A 14246-nucleotide genomic window follows, 5' to 3' on the forward strand; every position below is an offset into this window, starting at 1 on the left:
AGCAGAAGTATGTCCATGGGAGGATGGAGGTGAGAATAATGCTAGTCAAGTAGAAAGGTCAAAACAACAAATATCTAGTCATCCTAGCCAAATCAGTAAACTCCAGCAGCCTCATTCTGCAGTAGAAAGCTCTAAAACACAACGGGCAGGTATTTGTCCATGGGACTTTGTAGAGGCTCACAAGACGGAGTTAGCCCATTCACCAGATATGACAAGGCAGATAAAAGGAAACTCTCCAGTGGATGGGAGAGGGAGAAGTACCCTTTTGGATCTATTCAAAGTAGGAAGCTCACTCCAGCCACCAATATCAAAAGCTGATGTGTGTCCCTGGGACTATGATGGTCCGGCCGTATCTCCAGATTGTGAGAGGACACCTAGTCCCTCTCAAATGTACAAAAACAAGGAATCCCCTCCAAAAAAGAAGGGTACCCCTTTCCCAAGAACAGCTGAGAAAGAAAAATCAAAAGATGATGATAATGAGAAAAGTACAACAAAAGCAAAGAACAAGAGTAAATCTTCAGAGAAACATGTGAGCCAACAAAAAACAGCTGAGGTATGCCCCTGGGATGTAGAAAGTCATCAGGAGGAGCTGCTGGTAGAAAAAAGGAAAAGCACAAATGTTGGAGCATCCAAAGCAAAGCAGGCTGAAGTTTGTCCCTGGGATTTTGAGGATACACCAGACAAAAAAGGTACAGACAAAAGAGCTGCTGTAGTGAAACAGAACAATCCAAATACTAAAGGCGTGGCTGCGGGTGCTGCTAAAATGGCAGATGTTTGTCCCTGGGACTTTGAGGATAGCACATCAAGCAAGAATGCATGACACTCAAACTTCCTTAATGGACCACTGAAATTATAGTTATAGATATACACTGTACACTTTTTTCACTTTGAACTTGTTAAATATTATCTTTTACTATTAGTGCGGCGACTTGGAAGAAAAGTAAATGAAGTTTCACAAGTTGCCTTGCTTTCCGAGGTTTTATTCCTGTTTTACCTATTGTGAAAACCAGTAAAATGTACAAAACAAACAAAAAACAAAAACTACAAAAAAGTCATAATGAGCATTCCAGATTATTACAGGATAATCCTGAATATAAATCTTAGACTAATTATGCAACTTTCAATTGAACCTTTTCACTTGAGCAATGTTGAAAATCAGCATTTGTCATGTACTGTATTCAGTCCATTTTTACATTATTTTGTGCATTAACATCATTGTTTTTTGGACTAGGATATGGCATGACTAGAGGTATAGACAAAAATATTGTTTTGTGTTAAGAAAAATAAGTATGAGTTAAAGGCTGAACCACAAAACGGAAAGCCAAAGAATAATGGAGAATTTGCGAAGAGGGGAATGTCAGTCTTTAGTTGGTAAAATTATTTTGTTTTGTGTCTAACCCTTAGCACTGAGGGAAGGAAATCAGTCTATAGCACTTTAGCCAATTTCATAAAGAAAGAGCTGTGGACAGGCTCTTCTTCTTGTATATTTCATCTTATTTTCAAAGTCATGGCATGATATCACAAAGGATATCACACACTGACCAAAATTTGACATATTTTTGTTTAGATCTATTTAATTGTAGTACTCAGCAGATTAAAATGCTTCCGTGTCTGCAGAGATGTACTGTATGTGCCTACATAACTAGCATTGTCTTGTATGAGTCTGAAGTAAAGCAAGTGGTGGCTTCTTCAGCATTTTGTGATGAACTATATAAACAGCATGCACAGCCAGGTATTAAGAGTAGTTAGACCCTACTGGTTTGTCAACTAAAACAGGTACTGTACTGACAAATATATAATGTTTTAGTTTACGTTTTTAATACCAGAGGCATTTATCTTTCCTGCTTTTATATTTACAAAAGCTAATTTTGGATGGTTAAGATTTTATGAGAGTAGCATTAACATGAATGTGTGTCAAAATGGATTAAACATATGTTGTAAAAGGTAGGGATGGAGAAATACAGATGGATGACAGGAAATAATTTGCACCAGCTTTGTTTATGAATCCAGCATGGGCCTTTGTGTTGACTTGCGCAAAGTGTGTGTGTGGGTGTGTGTGTGGGTGTGTGTACTCTATGTAAGTGTCTGTGGACACAATTTTATTAATTTATGTAAAAATTGATTGCAGTACCCTAAGAGTTTAATCTCTGGAGTCTGATACATGATCATTCACTGTCTCAAACACCAAAAGTAAAAGGCAAACCGGTCACCAATTTCATTTTGCAAACAGCTGATAGAACCCACTGCTTAAAGAAGAATACCGGTGTATTACAATTTTCTTTGAGGCAATATCAATACAACAAAGCTCAAGCTTATACCGCAACTTTCTGGCTCAATTTTGAACCACCATACTTGGAATAGTTGTGTATGCCAACACTATTTTTCTTTGACAATGTGTTGATAGTTTTGTTTTACCCTATAAAATTAAGAGCAAGTGATGTATCTGTCCTGTCAATGTCATTTAACATTTTTACAACAATTTAAGAATGTTGATTTGTAAAGTAGTCTTGTTGATTGACTTGTATGTACAGCAGTGTCATGCTCATCCATGTTTTTGCCCTTTTACTGGGGCTGCCATGTGATCAGGTAAGGATAGCATGACTGGGAATCAAAGGATTCAGTCTAGACAGTTTATCTTTAATGGCATTGGTAAACATGATCATAGTTAAAAAGACATTCAATGATTAGTAACAAGCAGAGCTACAGATTGGGAAAAGGCAGAGAATAAGTCCAATAATCAAGAAACAACCAACCAACAGACTGGAACTTATAGGCTTGACCTGAGAAACATGGAATGTGGGGTGAATCATCATGCCACCGGATTGATCTCATCATTTTGGAAGTGGAAAAGAGTCCCACAAACTGAGGAGCTAATTTTCTGGAATCCGTTTTCAGGGAAAGATACTTAGTAGATGATAACAAGATAGATACCCAGGGACATACTGGGGGACTGGAGTCTATCACCAGTTACTGTAGGTGCTCTCAGGAAACATGAAGTAGATCGGCATAGGCTTTGGCCCAGGTTGGTGGCAATGGCAGATTTAAGCCTGCACAGAGGGGACACATGCTTCTTCTTCTTTGCTCTGGGGAGAGCAGAAGGACATGCCAGTGGAGGAGCTAGGTAAAACAAATTGAGCATATCCAACCCCAAGCAACTGCTAAGGCCAGCAGGTGGGATTCTCTGAAGAGAGGCAGCGCAGTGCTGTCTCTGACTCCTGATTTGTCCGGTCAGTCTGGCCATTGGACGGCAGATGGAATCTGAATGAAGGGATGAATGTGGTTCCCAGATATCTGCAAAACCTTTTCCAAAAAATAGATGTGACAAATCCAAAACATGTACTTTAACATTTATTCCATGATCTCATCGGCTTTATGGAACTGGGGTAAAGAGATAAAACGGGTCAATGTATACAAGTGGCTCAACACAGTAAGAGTAACAGTATTACCGTTCAGTGGGGGCAGTTCGGTGATAAAGTCCAATTTATGATATGTGACTGGCAAGAAATGAAGGAGTCAAGCAGGGGCTTTATGTGAGATGTGCTGGAAACATGCAGAGCATACAATCAAAAACTCCAGGGTCTCCCCATTGTCTCCTACCAAAACCACTGCCAGATCAAAAAGAGTGTGTGAACCACACACATGCCAGCCTCAAGAAATGCCCCCATTAGAACACTTGAAAATGCAGATAAGGTGGACAATTCTTCAGAGCAGAGGTTTGAGTGGTAGCCCAAAGTTTGGGTGATGTCTACTAGAATAGTCCACGACTCTCCTCTCACCTTGGCATAACTGAACCAGTCCTTGTGCAGCTTGCCAATGACCATCTGACCAAACACCTTCCAGAACTCAGCAGAGAAGAGCTGAAGGAAGGAGCAGATCTTGAACTGGCATTCCCAGTTGGCAGTTCTTGGCCTGTGAGGAGGCAGATTACGTAGGTCACCTTGAAGCATTCTGTAGGGAATGGGCTGCTGTTTGAACATTAGGGAGTACCGAGGTAAGAACGGCCTACAGTTCAGTGAGTGCTGAATGCTAAACTGATTTTGTTAATTGGTTTGGTGACATTTCCAGTTTCATCTCCAAATGAGACGGTTTGGGCAAACTTGTTTACAGCTTGTCTGATCATGTGACCAGTTCTTTTACTGTCAGACTTTGTTGTAGTGATGTAGGCTTGTTTTCAAATCTATGCAATTACTTGGAGTACAATATTATCAAGTGAAAGAAACAATGGTCATAACTATAAAAAATAAAACCCAAGTAAGCATTAAATATTCTTTGCATTTCCATATTGAAAGTTCACAATTAGCATGTTCTTCATGTTTTAATACAAAGTAGGCTAAAGCCAACTGATTAATTATGCTAATAGTTATAGAATTAGACTCGGCAAAGTGGTTGTCAGTTTCTCAACCCTGACTAAACCTTTGGCAGGTTTTAATTTGTTCAGTGTTTTGTATCAAAATGTCTAAATAATTATCATGCACTATACATCCTGGGAAATGAAAAGCATTCTCCCACTTGTATTCAAAATAGTAATCGTTAAACACTTGGCAATACTTGCAGTATTGTGAGGAAAACTGTATTAAAGCATCTACAGTAATTCATTGTATATTGTGAGACTGTTGTCACTGATTGTAATTACCTGTAACAGCTCTCAAATTCCTCTTGACAAAATATTCAGTTCTGTAGAAGTCCTTACAAATAGTTATAAAAATCTGTCCTCATCAGTGAGAATTTTAAGTCCTCATTCAGTTTAACACCATCCATCTACTAGTTCTACTACTACTACTACTACTACCACTTTCGGCTGTTCCTGTTAGGGGTCGCCACAGCGAATCAACTCTTCACATGTATACATTTGGCATGTGTTTTACGCTGGATGCCCTTCTTGACGCAACTCAAATTGGGATAAGTTTAACACCATCCATAAATTGTTAAATTTCATTGGCACAGCTCAAGAGGAATAAAATCAGGTGATGAATATTGTAACTTGGTGGCACAGTTCTACATGATTTATATGTTACATCTTCTATTACTGCCTTTACCTGCTGAGAAATTACCAGTGCCATTGACCTGTGGGGGGGAACAGATGGAGAATGTTAATATACAGCGAATCCTGACCCCTGGTGTAAAAACAGAAAAATTTCTTTTAAAATTTTGAATGAGCTGATGTTCATTTCATGATAATTATTTAGGCTACATGTTCCACATAAGTTTAGATTGAGCTTATACAGGCTGTGAAACCATTCAAACAATTTATTTACAATAAAAAAAAAAAAGGCACCAAACCCAGCAATATTTTATGACACTATCAGGCAACAAACATATATCTTCTGCTGTGAAAGCTTATTTTTTATTTGTTTATTTTAAGCATTTGTACACAAAATGCACTACAGGAAACATGATAGCAGTTAAACTTTGTCAAGTATAAATAATGTGGTGCAGTATCCCACTGTTATAGTAGAAATTATGTCACAGTTTTTGCAGCCATTCTACTCTGTTTTATTTGCAGAATTTAGTGTCAGTTCATAGCTGTCTCTGTGTTATACTGTGCAAGCATAGCCAGTGTCTTACTGTCTGTTGCTCTGGAGACTTTCGATGTATTTTAGTGGTATCATCAATAAATCTGTGAACATTTGAACCTCAGCCAGTTTACTTGGGTGTGCAAACTGAGACCATTGTTCTTGTACCATCTTAATATTGATGACACTGTGTCTTGTAACTCTTTGTCCACCAGTCTTTATCTTTACCCTGATGCTTTCTGTTGGCTAGCAGCATTCATTTAAACCTGTGACCAGTCCAAGTCACCCAATGGCAAATACAACTACTATTGTTAGTACTACTATTCAATGCTGTAATGTTGTAAATCTTGCTCTCGTGGCTTCTGCATGAATTCAAGAAATTAGTAGGACCAATGTTTCACTGCCCTTGTTAGAACAAAAGAGAAAAAAAACAGTGACCTTAAATGAACTGTTCCAAGTTGTATAGTGAGTGATACTGTCCCTAGCCCACTGTATTATGTGCTTGTTATAACTATTGCTCTATGACAAGCTTATAGCATCAATATATGGGAATATTTCATAGATTTATATTGTGTTATATTGTGATAGCATGTACATAAAAGATACCTCCTCTGCAATAAATATTTATATGAAAATTAACTGTGTTCACTGGTTTGGAATATTGTATGTTTTACTATAGTTGAAAATGTATTTGCATATCAAGCTGTAAGAACACTGAACATCACACATTTTCTCTCTTTTTACTATATTTGCAATCCTTCAGAAGGTTAATACAAGACATTCACATGATGCATTTATGCTTAGTAATCATCTCTGTCTCAGGTTTGTTTGCTTTTTTTCCATGTAGACATGACAGAAACCCTGGCCTTTAAAATCCCTGTACATCATAAGCGCTTCAGGATATGAGCATCTTGGCCACTGTCCTGAAATGCTTTTATGGCTTGTTGTGGTCTTTTGCACAAAGATCAATGGAGACTGTGCAAACGGCAGAAGATTGTATCAAATGCTGACTCCAGAAAGAAAGAGCAAGTTTAACATTTAAAGTTCTGAGTGTGTTGTTTCTGCACCATGACAAGGGTAATGACAGAGGTTTTTGATGCTTATTCATATTTTGGTGTGTCAGGCATGTTCCAGTTGGTTCCTGTTGCTGACACAGAGTAGACGCCTCGTCTTTTCCTGTACCTGGGTTGAATGGAGCTGCCAATACAATTCCTATTTCCAGGTCTGTTCTTGTTACTGGGGCAGGAGTTAGTGCTCTTAACCCACCAGTTTAAGTTTTTTTTTTTGTCATTTTCTTTATTAAATCATTTCTTTATTAAATCATTGTGCTCGCCTCCCTGGCACTGTCTTTGTGTTTCTTCATTTGGGTGCAGAACAAAAGTAAATGTGCATATTTTTACAATAAATAAAATTCTAGCAACTTTTATATATGTTATGGACGACATCCTCTTAAAAACAATGGATTAACTTGTATATAAACAAAACTTTACTGGCAGAAATAATTTTTGTTTCAGTTAAACCTCAATAATGACAGAACAATAACTCACATCCAACTGCAAACTGAGCCCTGTTGATGTCAAGTGGTGCAGGTGAGGATCATGGCTGGATTTACACGTGCTTCTGTGTTGTCGTTGCAGGACACATCCAGCTTGGCGGGGCTTATTTTTAAACCTCAGACACTAATCTGTGCATGAATCATAGCCTTTTGTGGCAGAGCCATGGGGGCAGAGATGGACGGTGGCGGGTAGTAGATGAGACAAAAGATGAGAGGAGGCTTATCACTTATCACACAAGCCAGGATGCTGTGTTGCTGACTCATCTGTCTTTCAGCTGTAGGGATGGTTAGGGGGGAGGGAGGAGGTGGTGAAGGGACAGGAGTGACTCACAAAGAGGGGTTGTGTGCACCTAGTAGGAGAAACAGACATGCACAGGTAGATCTACATTATGTGTTAAAACACACAAGCTGTACAACATGATTCCAAGTGTAGACATCCTTGTTCCCCTTGTATTTTACCTGACACTGAGCTGCAAATTAGCTTCAGCTAGACGCCCGTACTTACTGTATACTTGCATACTGTATATATATTCCATCTGTTGCTCTACTTACTTTTATGTTAAAGTGTTTATCTGTATAGTCCCTGTCAAACAAACAAACAAAAAAGTAAGTACTACCTTCAATCAAATACCAAATAGACCAGCAACAGGACCTGGTGGCTTCCCTGCTGAGGTCTTCTGGGCACATTTAGACTATCCTAACACCATTTTTTATTAACTGAAATAAAACAAAACTCCAGAGTCTCAGCAGACAGGACCACTGCCACAATCTTTCTTCTATTTAAACCTAACAAAAACACCACTTCTCCAGCTACCATCCCATTACACTTATCAACAGAGCCACAAAAAGATCAGCAAAGTGGCATCTCACAGAATAAAAAAAAGTCTTTCTGTCCACAATTCACCCAGGTCAAGCTGGTTACTCATCTCTTCACATAATAAAAACTATAACAGTCTCCTTAGATACAGGAAAAGCTTTTGACAAAGTGAATTAGAACTTTAACACTTTGGAAAATGATGGCTTTGGGGAATCTTTTATAAATAAGTTAAATATTATATAAAACTCCCCATCGGTCACTGTTAGCACAAATGGACAAACATCACAAAATTTCCCATTGCACACGACAATTCTTCCCCTCCCTTTTCACCATTTTCACTGAGCCTAGCAGCAGTCATTCGTCAAAATATCAATACTGAACCAATTCAAACACCTGAGACACTACACAAGATCAGACCTTACAGAGATGATAGATTACAGTATTCACATAACCCTCGATCATCACCACAGGAAACCATCAGCCCTTCTCTAAAATTTCGTATTATTCTATTAAGTGGACTAAATTCAATATCCTTCCCTTAGGTACAAACAGCTGCGATGTGGCAGCCCATACATCACCTGTCCCACTGTGCACTGGTCACATAATATATTTAGGCATCAGTGTTTCCCCCAAGCTGTCAGAGCTGTTTAGTCTCAACTTCACCTCACTGTTCAAAACAATAAATGATGAGCTCACTGGATGAACTTGTTACTTCTGGGCAGAATAGAAACCATCAAAATGCCAATACTCCCAATAATCTGTTTTCAGTGGTTCTCCCTCTATAAATCCTTCTGGAAGAATAAAACACTCCTATACTCCAAAACTCAAGGAGGCTTAGACTCCGCACAGTTCGTTTTTAAGCCAAGCTATGAAACACAGTCCTGCTTCAAAGCATAGCTCCTGCTCTGACAGCCTGGTGGAAAATCACCAACGTCACCCTCACACCATCAAACTACACTCCCATCCAGAACAACCATGACTTTGTGGTTAAGGACAACTACCTCATTTGAACTGAAGGGCTGAAAAAGGTATCACAAGGCTTCAGTCTCCCACCTAGTCCAGAAGCATGGCACTGAGAGTAAAATGCACCATTGAATTGCTATTTGGACATGTCAGTCACATGGTGTAAGGGAAATATCCTCATAGATCCACTTCCAAAAACATCCAAACACAAATGTTAATCAAGCTCTTTTCAGTTTTGAACTGAAGACAACTCTGATCCAAGACCTGGAGAAAAACTCCACTTTTTCAGGAGGTGATAGTGGTGCGGTGGGTAGAGCAGTCGTCTCCCACCCAGTAGTGCCGGTAGTTCATGTGTCAAAGTGTCCTTGGGCAAGACACTGAACCCACAATGAGGTGAGGTGGACAACCAATTTCAGCACTATCATCAAGAAGGTGTCAGCTCAGGAAATTCAACCTGCCTCAGGAGCTGCTGATTCAACTCTAAAGGCTCAGCAACCGAACAAACAGTCAGAACTGCAGAGAAAACCACTGGTGCCAGCCTGCCCTCCATGGAGGATTTGTACACAAGTGGGACATGAACTCCTCCCCTCCGGACAGTGCCACAGGTCACAGAGACAGCTTCTTCCCCCAGGCTTTTTTAACTTGTATATATTTTTTTGTATTTATTTATTCTGTTTTTATGTTGTGCACATCAGGGGCCATTGAGCCTGAGTCACATTCCTTGCATTTTTTAAATACTTGGCAATAAAACTTATGCTTATGTTTATGCTTAAAGTTTATGCGTATGCTTAGTTTGTTACAACAGTGGATCCAGCATGTAAGTAATGTGCAGTGATAAATGTCATTTAATCTAAAATCTCCTTCAAGTCAGCTCAGTAAATGAATTTTACCATTTCAGAGCTCATGATGAACATGACAATAATTATGGCCCCAGCAGCGTTAAGGCAAAAGTGGAGGCACCACAAAACAGCATCCAGTGAGGAACATATGAACACAGGTCCACTCTTCTAGTAATCCAATGTGTTTTGATTTTATACTCTGTACAAAAACACCCTTTGTGACTCACCACCATCACTGTCTTTCACCAGGGACTGTTGCAGCATGAGCACAGATGCCAAGCACAAAGCCCAAGGCCAGTACACTAGTGAGTCATACTGATGTGTTTGAATGAAGGCTAAGTAAACCATCCGACGTTCATTTGACATCATCGGTCTTAATCACTCAATTATAGCAATTTCCAGAAGGTAACTGTGCTTTGTCTTCACTGTCTCTGCCCCCAGGTAGCGAGCAGGCAGCTGATTGATGGGAATGAGGTGGCTTCTCTCAGAGACCAATGTGAGGTCATTCACACACTGTTCGTCATTCACTCTCAATCATTTGTACTGAAAAATTCTGAATCATACTGTGGAGGTAATGTTGTAGCCATGGTGTTTCACAGTACTCAACAGATAAGATTAGACAAGGGAAACAAGAAACAGGTATAAAATGAAACCTTACTGACCTCGGAAAGCAATAAAAGAAGTATGGCAGTAGCAAGCAAAGATGCACTATGTGGTCTAAAGTAAGTGGACAACAAACCTTTCCTGTTTCAATACATCAATAAGAAATCACATTGCACTCATATAACATTGTCAGATTCTTGTTGGACCATTTAAGAAAGTTATCAGAATTTGTGCAGCACATATTCCTCTTCCTTTTCAGAAACTGGGGCCTACTGTACATCACCCATAGTGCAGCTGAACCACAGACAGACATACGGCGACAAGGAGCAAGCCACCGGGGTCTGGCATCCCCCTTTGGTGGAACTCCTACCTTCAGATTTCTTTTCACTTAGCACAGGTATTCAATTAACAATATGAAACAGAGAATAGCAGCAAACCCTCACATTTGTGAGGTAGGTAGGCAGGTAGTAGGTACTTTATTGATCCCTCAATGGGGAAATTTCAGTTTTTCAGCAGCAATGGAGAACAAACAACATAACACCATGAGAACAAGCACCGCACACACCTGATAAATAAATTCCAAGTACTCAAAAATAGACAGAATCAAGTATTTGAATAATCAAGAACAGAATTTACATATGTGCATATTAACCATGCATTTTACCCCAGGATTTGAGTATTGCACCTCAGTTGACTATTACATAGTCCCTCATACTTTCACCTTGTTTTTTTCTGTTTTATTTAGTGCACGTTGGAGGTCATTTAGCTTGAGTCCAATTCCTTGTATCTTAACCTATTTGACAAATAAAGTTTATGCTTCATTGATTGACACTGTGTAACTGTCAGGAGTCAAGTAAGACACTTTTTTGTTGGTGTATTAAAATGCATGTTTATTTCTGTTTATTAAATGGGTTTGTTATTATATGTATATCCACACTCACTCCTAGGGGCAATTTAGAGTCACCAATCAGCCTAAGCTGCATGTCTTTGGACTGTGGGAGGAAGCCGGAGAGCCCGGAGAAAACCCACGCAGGCACAGGGAGAACATGCAGACTCCACACAGAAAGTTCCCAGGTCGGCCAGGGCTCAAACCCAGAACCTTGCTGTCAGACAACAGTGCTAATCAATGCACCGCTGTGCTGCCCACAATTGCATGTATATTTTACAGGTCTGATACAGATAGAGGAGGTAGCAGACCTGTAAAATAAAATGTTTCTACTTTTTTTTATCTTTCATTAGTCATTATTTTCTTGATGGAGTGGATGCAGGTCAAGTGAGGTTCACCAATTCATTCATTCATTTTCTACCGCTTAGTCCCTGAACGGGGTCACGGGTGGGGCCGGAGCCAATCCCAGCCAGCAATCGGGCAAAGGCGGGGGGTCGCCAATCCATCGCAGGGCTAACACATAGACGAACAACCACACATACACGCACGCACTCCTATGGGCAATTTAGAGACACCAATCAACCTAAGCTGCATGTCTTTGGTCAGTGGGAGGAAGCTGGAGCACCCGGAGAGAACCCACGCAAGCACAGGGAGAACATGCAAACTCCACACAGAAAGGTCCCAGGTGGGGCCCGAACCCGGAACCTTCTCGCTGTGAGGCAACGGCGCTAACCACTGTGCCACCGTGCTAATTAACCAGGCTCACCAATTATCTTTTCTTAAAGATCTTGAGAGATCTTTTCTTCAAGCTTGTTTTCTTTGGCTTTTTCTGAACCTCCTCAATCTGATTTTCTAGATTGTTTAGTTTTTCCACAAGTCCATTTGTACATTGCCTTCTCTGTTCTTCCTGCTGTGTCACAGCCTGGGTCGTAGTCCTGATAGACTCCAGGAGGCCACACCTTTCCTGATTCCACTTTAGTTGCTCACTGTCCAGGTTTTCCTTTGTTTCAGTTAATGCAGCCTTGAGGCTGGAGATTGCCTCTGTGTGCTAAATGAGGAGGTGGCACTTTTCATTGTCCCACTGGCATCTTTTGTTTTCCAGCTCCTGTGTCAGTGTTGCCTTCAGACTGGAGGCTGCCTTGATGTGCTGAGCCAGAAGATGGGACTTCTCATTCTCCCACTTGGATCTTTCATTTGCCAGATCATTTTTCACCTGGATTAGTGTTCCCCTCAGGCTGATTGATGTATCTGCATGCTCAATAAGGAGACGAGACCTCTCCTCCTCCCACTGGCGTCGTTCATTTTCCAAGTTTTTCTCCAGGTCTTCAATCAGAGTTGCCTTCAGCTTGGAAGCTGCCTCTGTGTGCTCAGTCAGGAGACGAGACTTCTCCTCCTCCCATCGGATTCTTTGATTTTCCAGATCTGTTTTTGCCTGGATCAAATCTACCTTCAGGTTGGAGATTGCCTCCTTACACTGTGATCTATGACTTAGATCCTTAGATTTTTGAATTTTGAGCTGGTCCTTCAACTCCTCAAGTTTGGTGAGCAAGCCAGCCCTTTCCTTAACCAGCTCATCTGTCTCGCCATCCTTTGTGCACACGAGTAGATGTAGGCCAGTCCCTGGAATTGGAAGAAGGGTCTTTTTGGGTTGATCCAAGTTGACCTCAGATGCAGTGCTGCTCTTCTTATCAGCAGCCTGCTGTGGTTCCTCTTCAGCAATGGTTGGCAGTGGTTTTAGAGTCACTGCTGACTGTTGTGCAGGTGTAGCAAACAATCCAAAGACACCACGTTGTCTGAAGGTCTTCTTCTGAGACCGAGTCTGCTGATTCTTGCCCTGTTCCTGCCGTTTAACTGGCCCTCTCTGGAGTTCAGGAAAATCTGTGTTATTCAACTGCAGGCAGGACTTTAGATCAGGCACCCCTTGAAAATTATTTTTCCAGGGGTTCGCAGGCTGTGGCTCTTGGGCGCCATGGCCAGATGCCTCTTCACTGGGTGCGGTGAGACAAGATGGCTCTTGTATGACAGTTTGTTCTCTGTCACTGACAAACTCTGCAGACTTGTCTTGTAAATGGAGGTCTTCACTTCCCTGATTTTCGACATGCAGATTGAGATTGTTTGTGCTCTCTTCTTCCTTCAGGTTTGTGCCCTGCCTCATGGCCACAATGTACTCCATGAGGTAGGACTTTTCCTTATACCAATGATTTCGTTCATTTTCCAGCATTTTCTGCACATGGCTCAGATTTGCCTGCAGGCAAGAGTTAGCCTCCATGTACTTATGGACCTCTGTGTTGACCCAGTTAAGGAGGAAGGATTTCTCCTGTTCCCACAGAGCTTTCTGGTTTATCAGATCGGATATCTGGTCATCCTTCATGGCTAGGAGCAGATGCAGGTCAGTCTCAGGAGTCTGAAGAAGGGCCTGTTTGGGTTGATCCAAGTTGACCTCAGATCCAGTGCTGCTCTTCTTATCAGCAGCCTGCTGTGGTTCCTCTTCAGCAATGATTGACACTGGTTTTGGAGTCACTACAGACTGTTCTTTGTTTTCCACTGCAGGTGGTTTTTCATTTTTACCAGATGAATGTGCATCAGCTGGCAAAGCAGACTGTGCCTTCATTTTCTCAGCAGACTGCTGAAGTTTCAGCCCATCATTATAGAAGAATGTAATGCCAGGCAGTGGGTTTGGAGTCACTCCATTTTTAACAGCTAACCGTGTGTCAAAAATAACAGCAGACTTCCTTTTCTTCTGTGATTTTGTTGTCACATTTGGTTTTTGTGCAGGTGTGATGGGCCCTCCGAAGACCCAGATGTTTTTGACAGAGGAAGACGACTTCTGGCGCCGAGTCTTCTGTTTCTTGTCCTGCTCCTGCTGTTTAACTGGCCCTCTCTGCGGCTGAGGAAGGTCTGTGTTAGTGAGCTGCAAGCAGGACTTTAGGTCAGCCACTCCTTGAAGATCATTCTTTTTACAAGGGTTGACAGGCTGTGGCTGTTGGTCTACATGGCAGGCGGCTTCCTCAGTAGGTGCTGTCAAACAAGATGGCTCTTGTATGACGGTCTGGTCCCTTTCACTGACAAG

General features: G+C 41.1%; 2 protein-coding genes across 2 annotated transcripts in view; one reads left to right on the forward strand and one right to left on the reverse strand.

The window, feature by feature from the left end:
- Positions 1-3266, forward strand: part of gpr158a (G protein-coupled receptor 158a) — a 56109-nt gene extending 52843 nt beyond the window's left edge. Inside the window, exon 13 of the mRNA XM_020602134.1 lies at positions 3233-3266. Within this exon, the coding sequence (XP_020457790.1) occupies positions 3233-3266 (34 nt within the window). The remainder of the gene's footprint in view (positions 1-3232) is intronic.
- Positions 3267-12224: 8958 nt separating this feature from the next.
- On the reverse strand, positions 12225-14222 carry LOC109961403 (putative WEB family protein At1g65010, chloroplastic). The gene is made up of 2 exons (XM_020602182.1): positions 13844-14222; positions 12225-13789 (listed from the first exon to the last, which is right to left on the reverse strand). The coding sequence occupies exon 2, from the start codon at positions 13785-13787 to the stop codon at positions 12225-12227; it is 1563 nt and encodes a 520-aa protein (XP_020457838.1). The 5' UTR covers positions 13788-13789; positions 13844-14222.
- Positions 14223-14246: the final 24 nt, after the last annotated feature.

The sequence above is a fragment of the Monopterus albus genome, unplaced genomic scaffold, assembly GCF_001952655.1.
Source record: "Monopterus albus unplaced genomic scaffold, M_albus_1.0 scaffold3.1, whole genome shotgun sequence".
Classification (NCBI taxonomy): domain Eukaryota; kingdom Metazoa; phylum Chordata; class Actinopteri; order Synbranchiformes; family Synbranchidae; genus Monopterus; species Monopterus albus.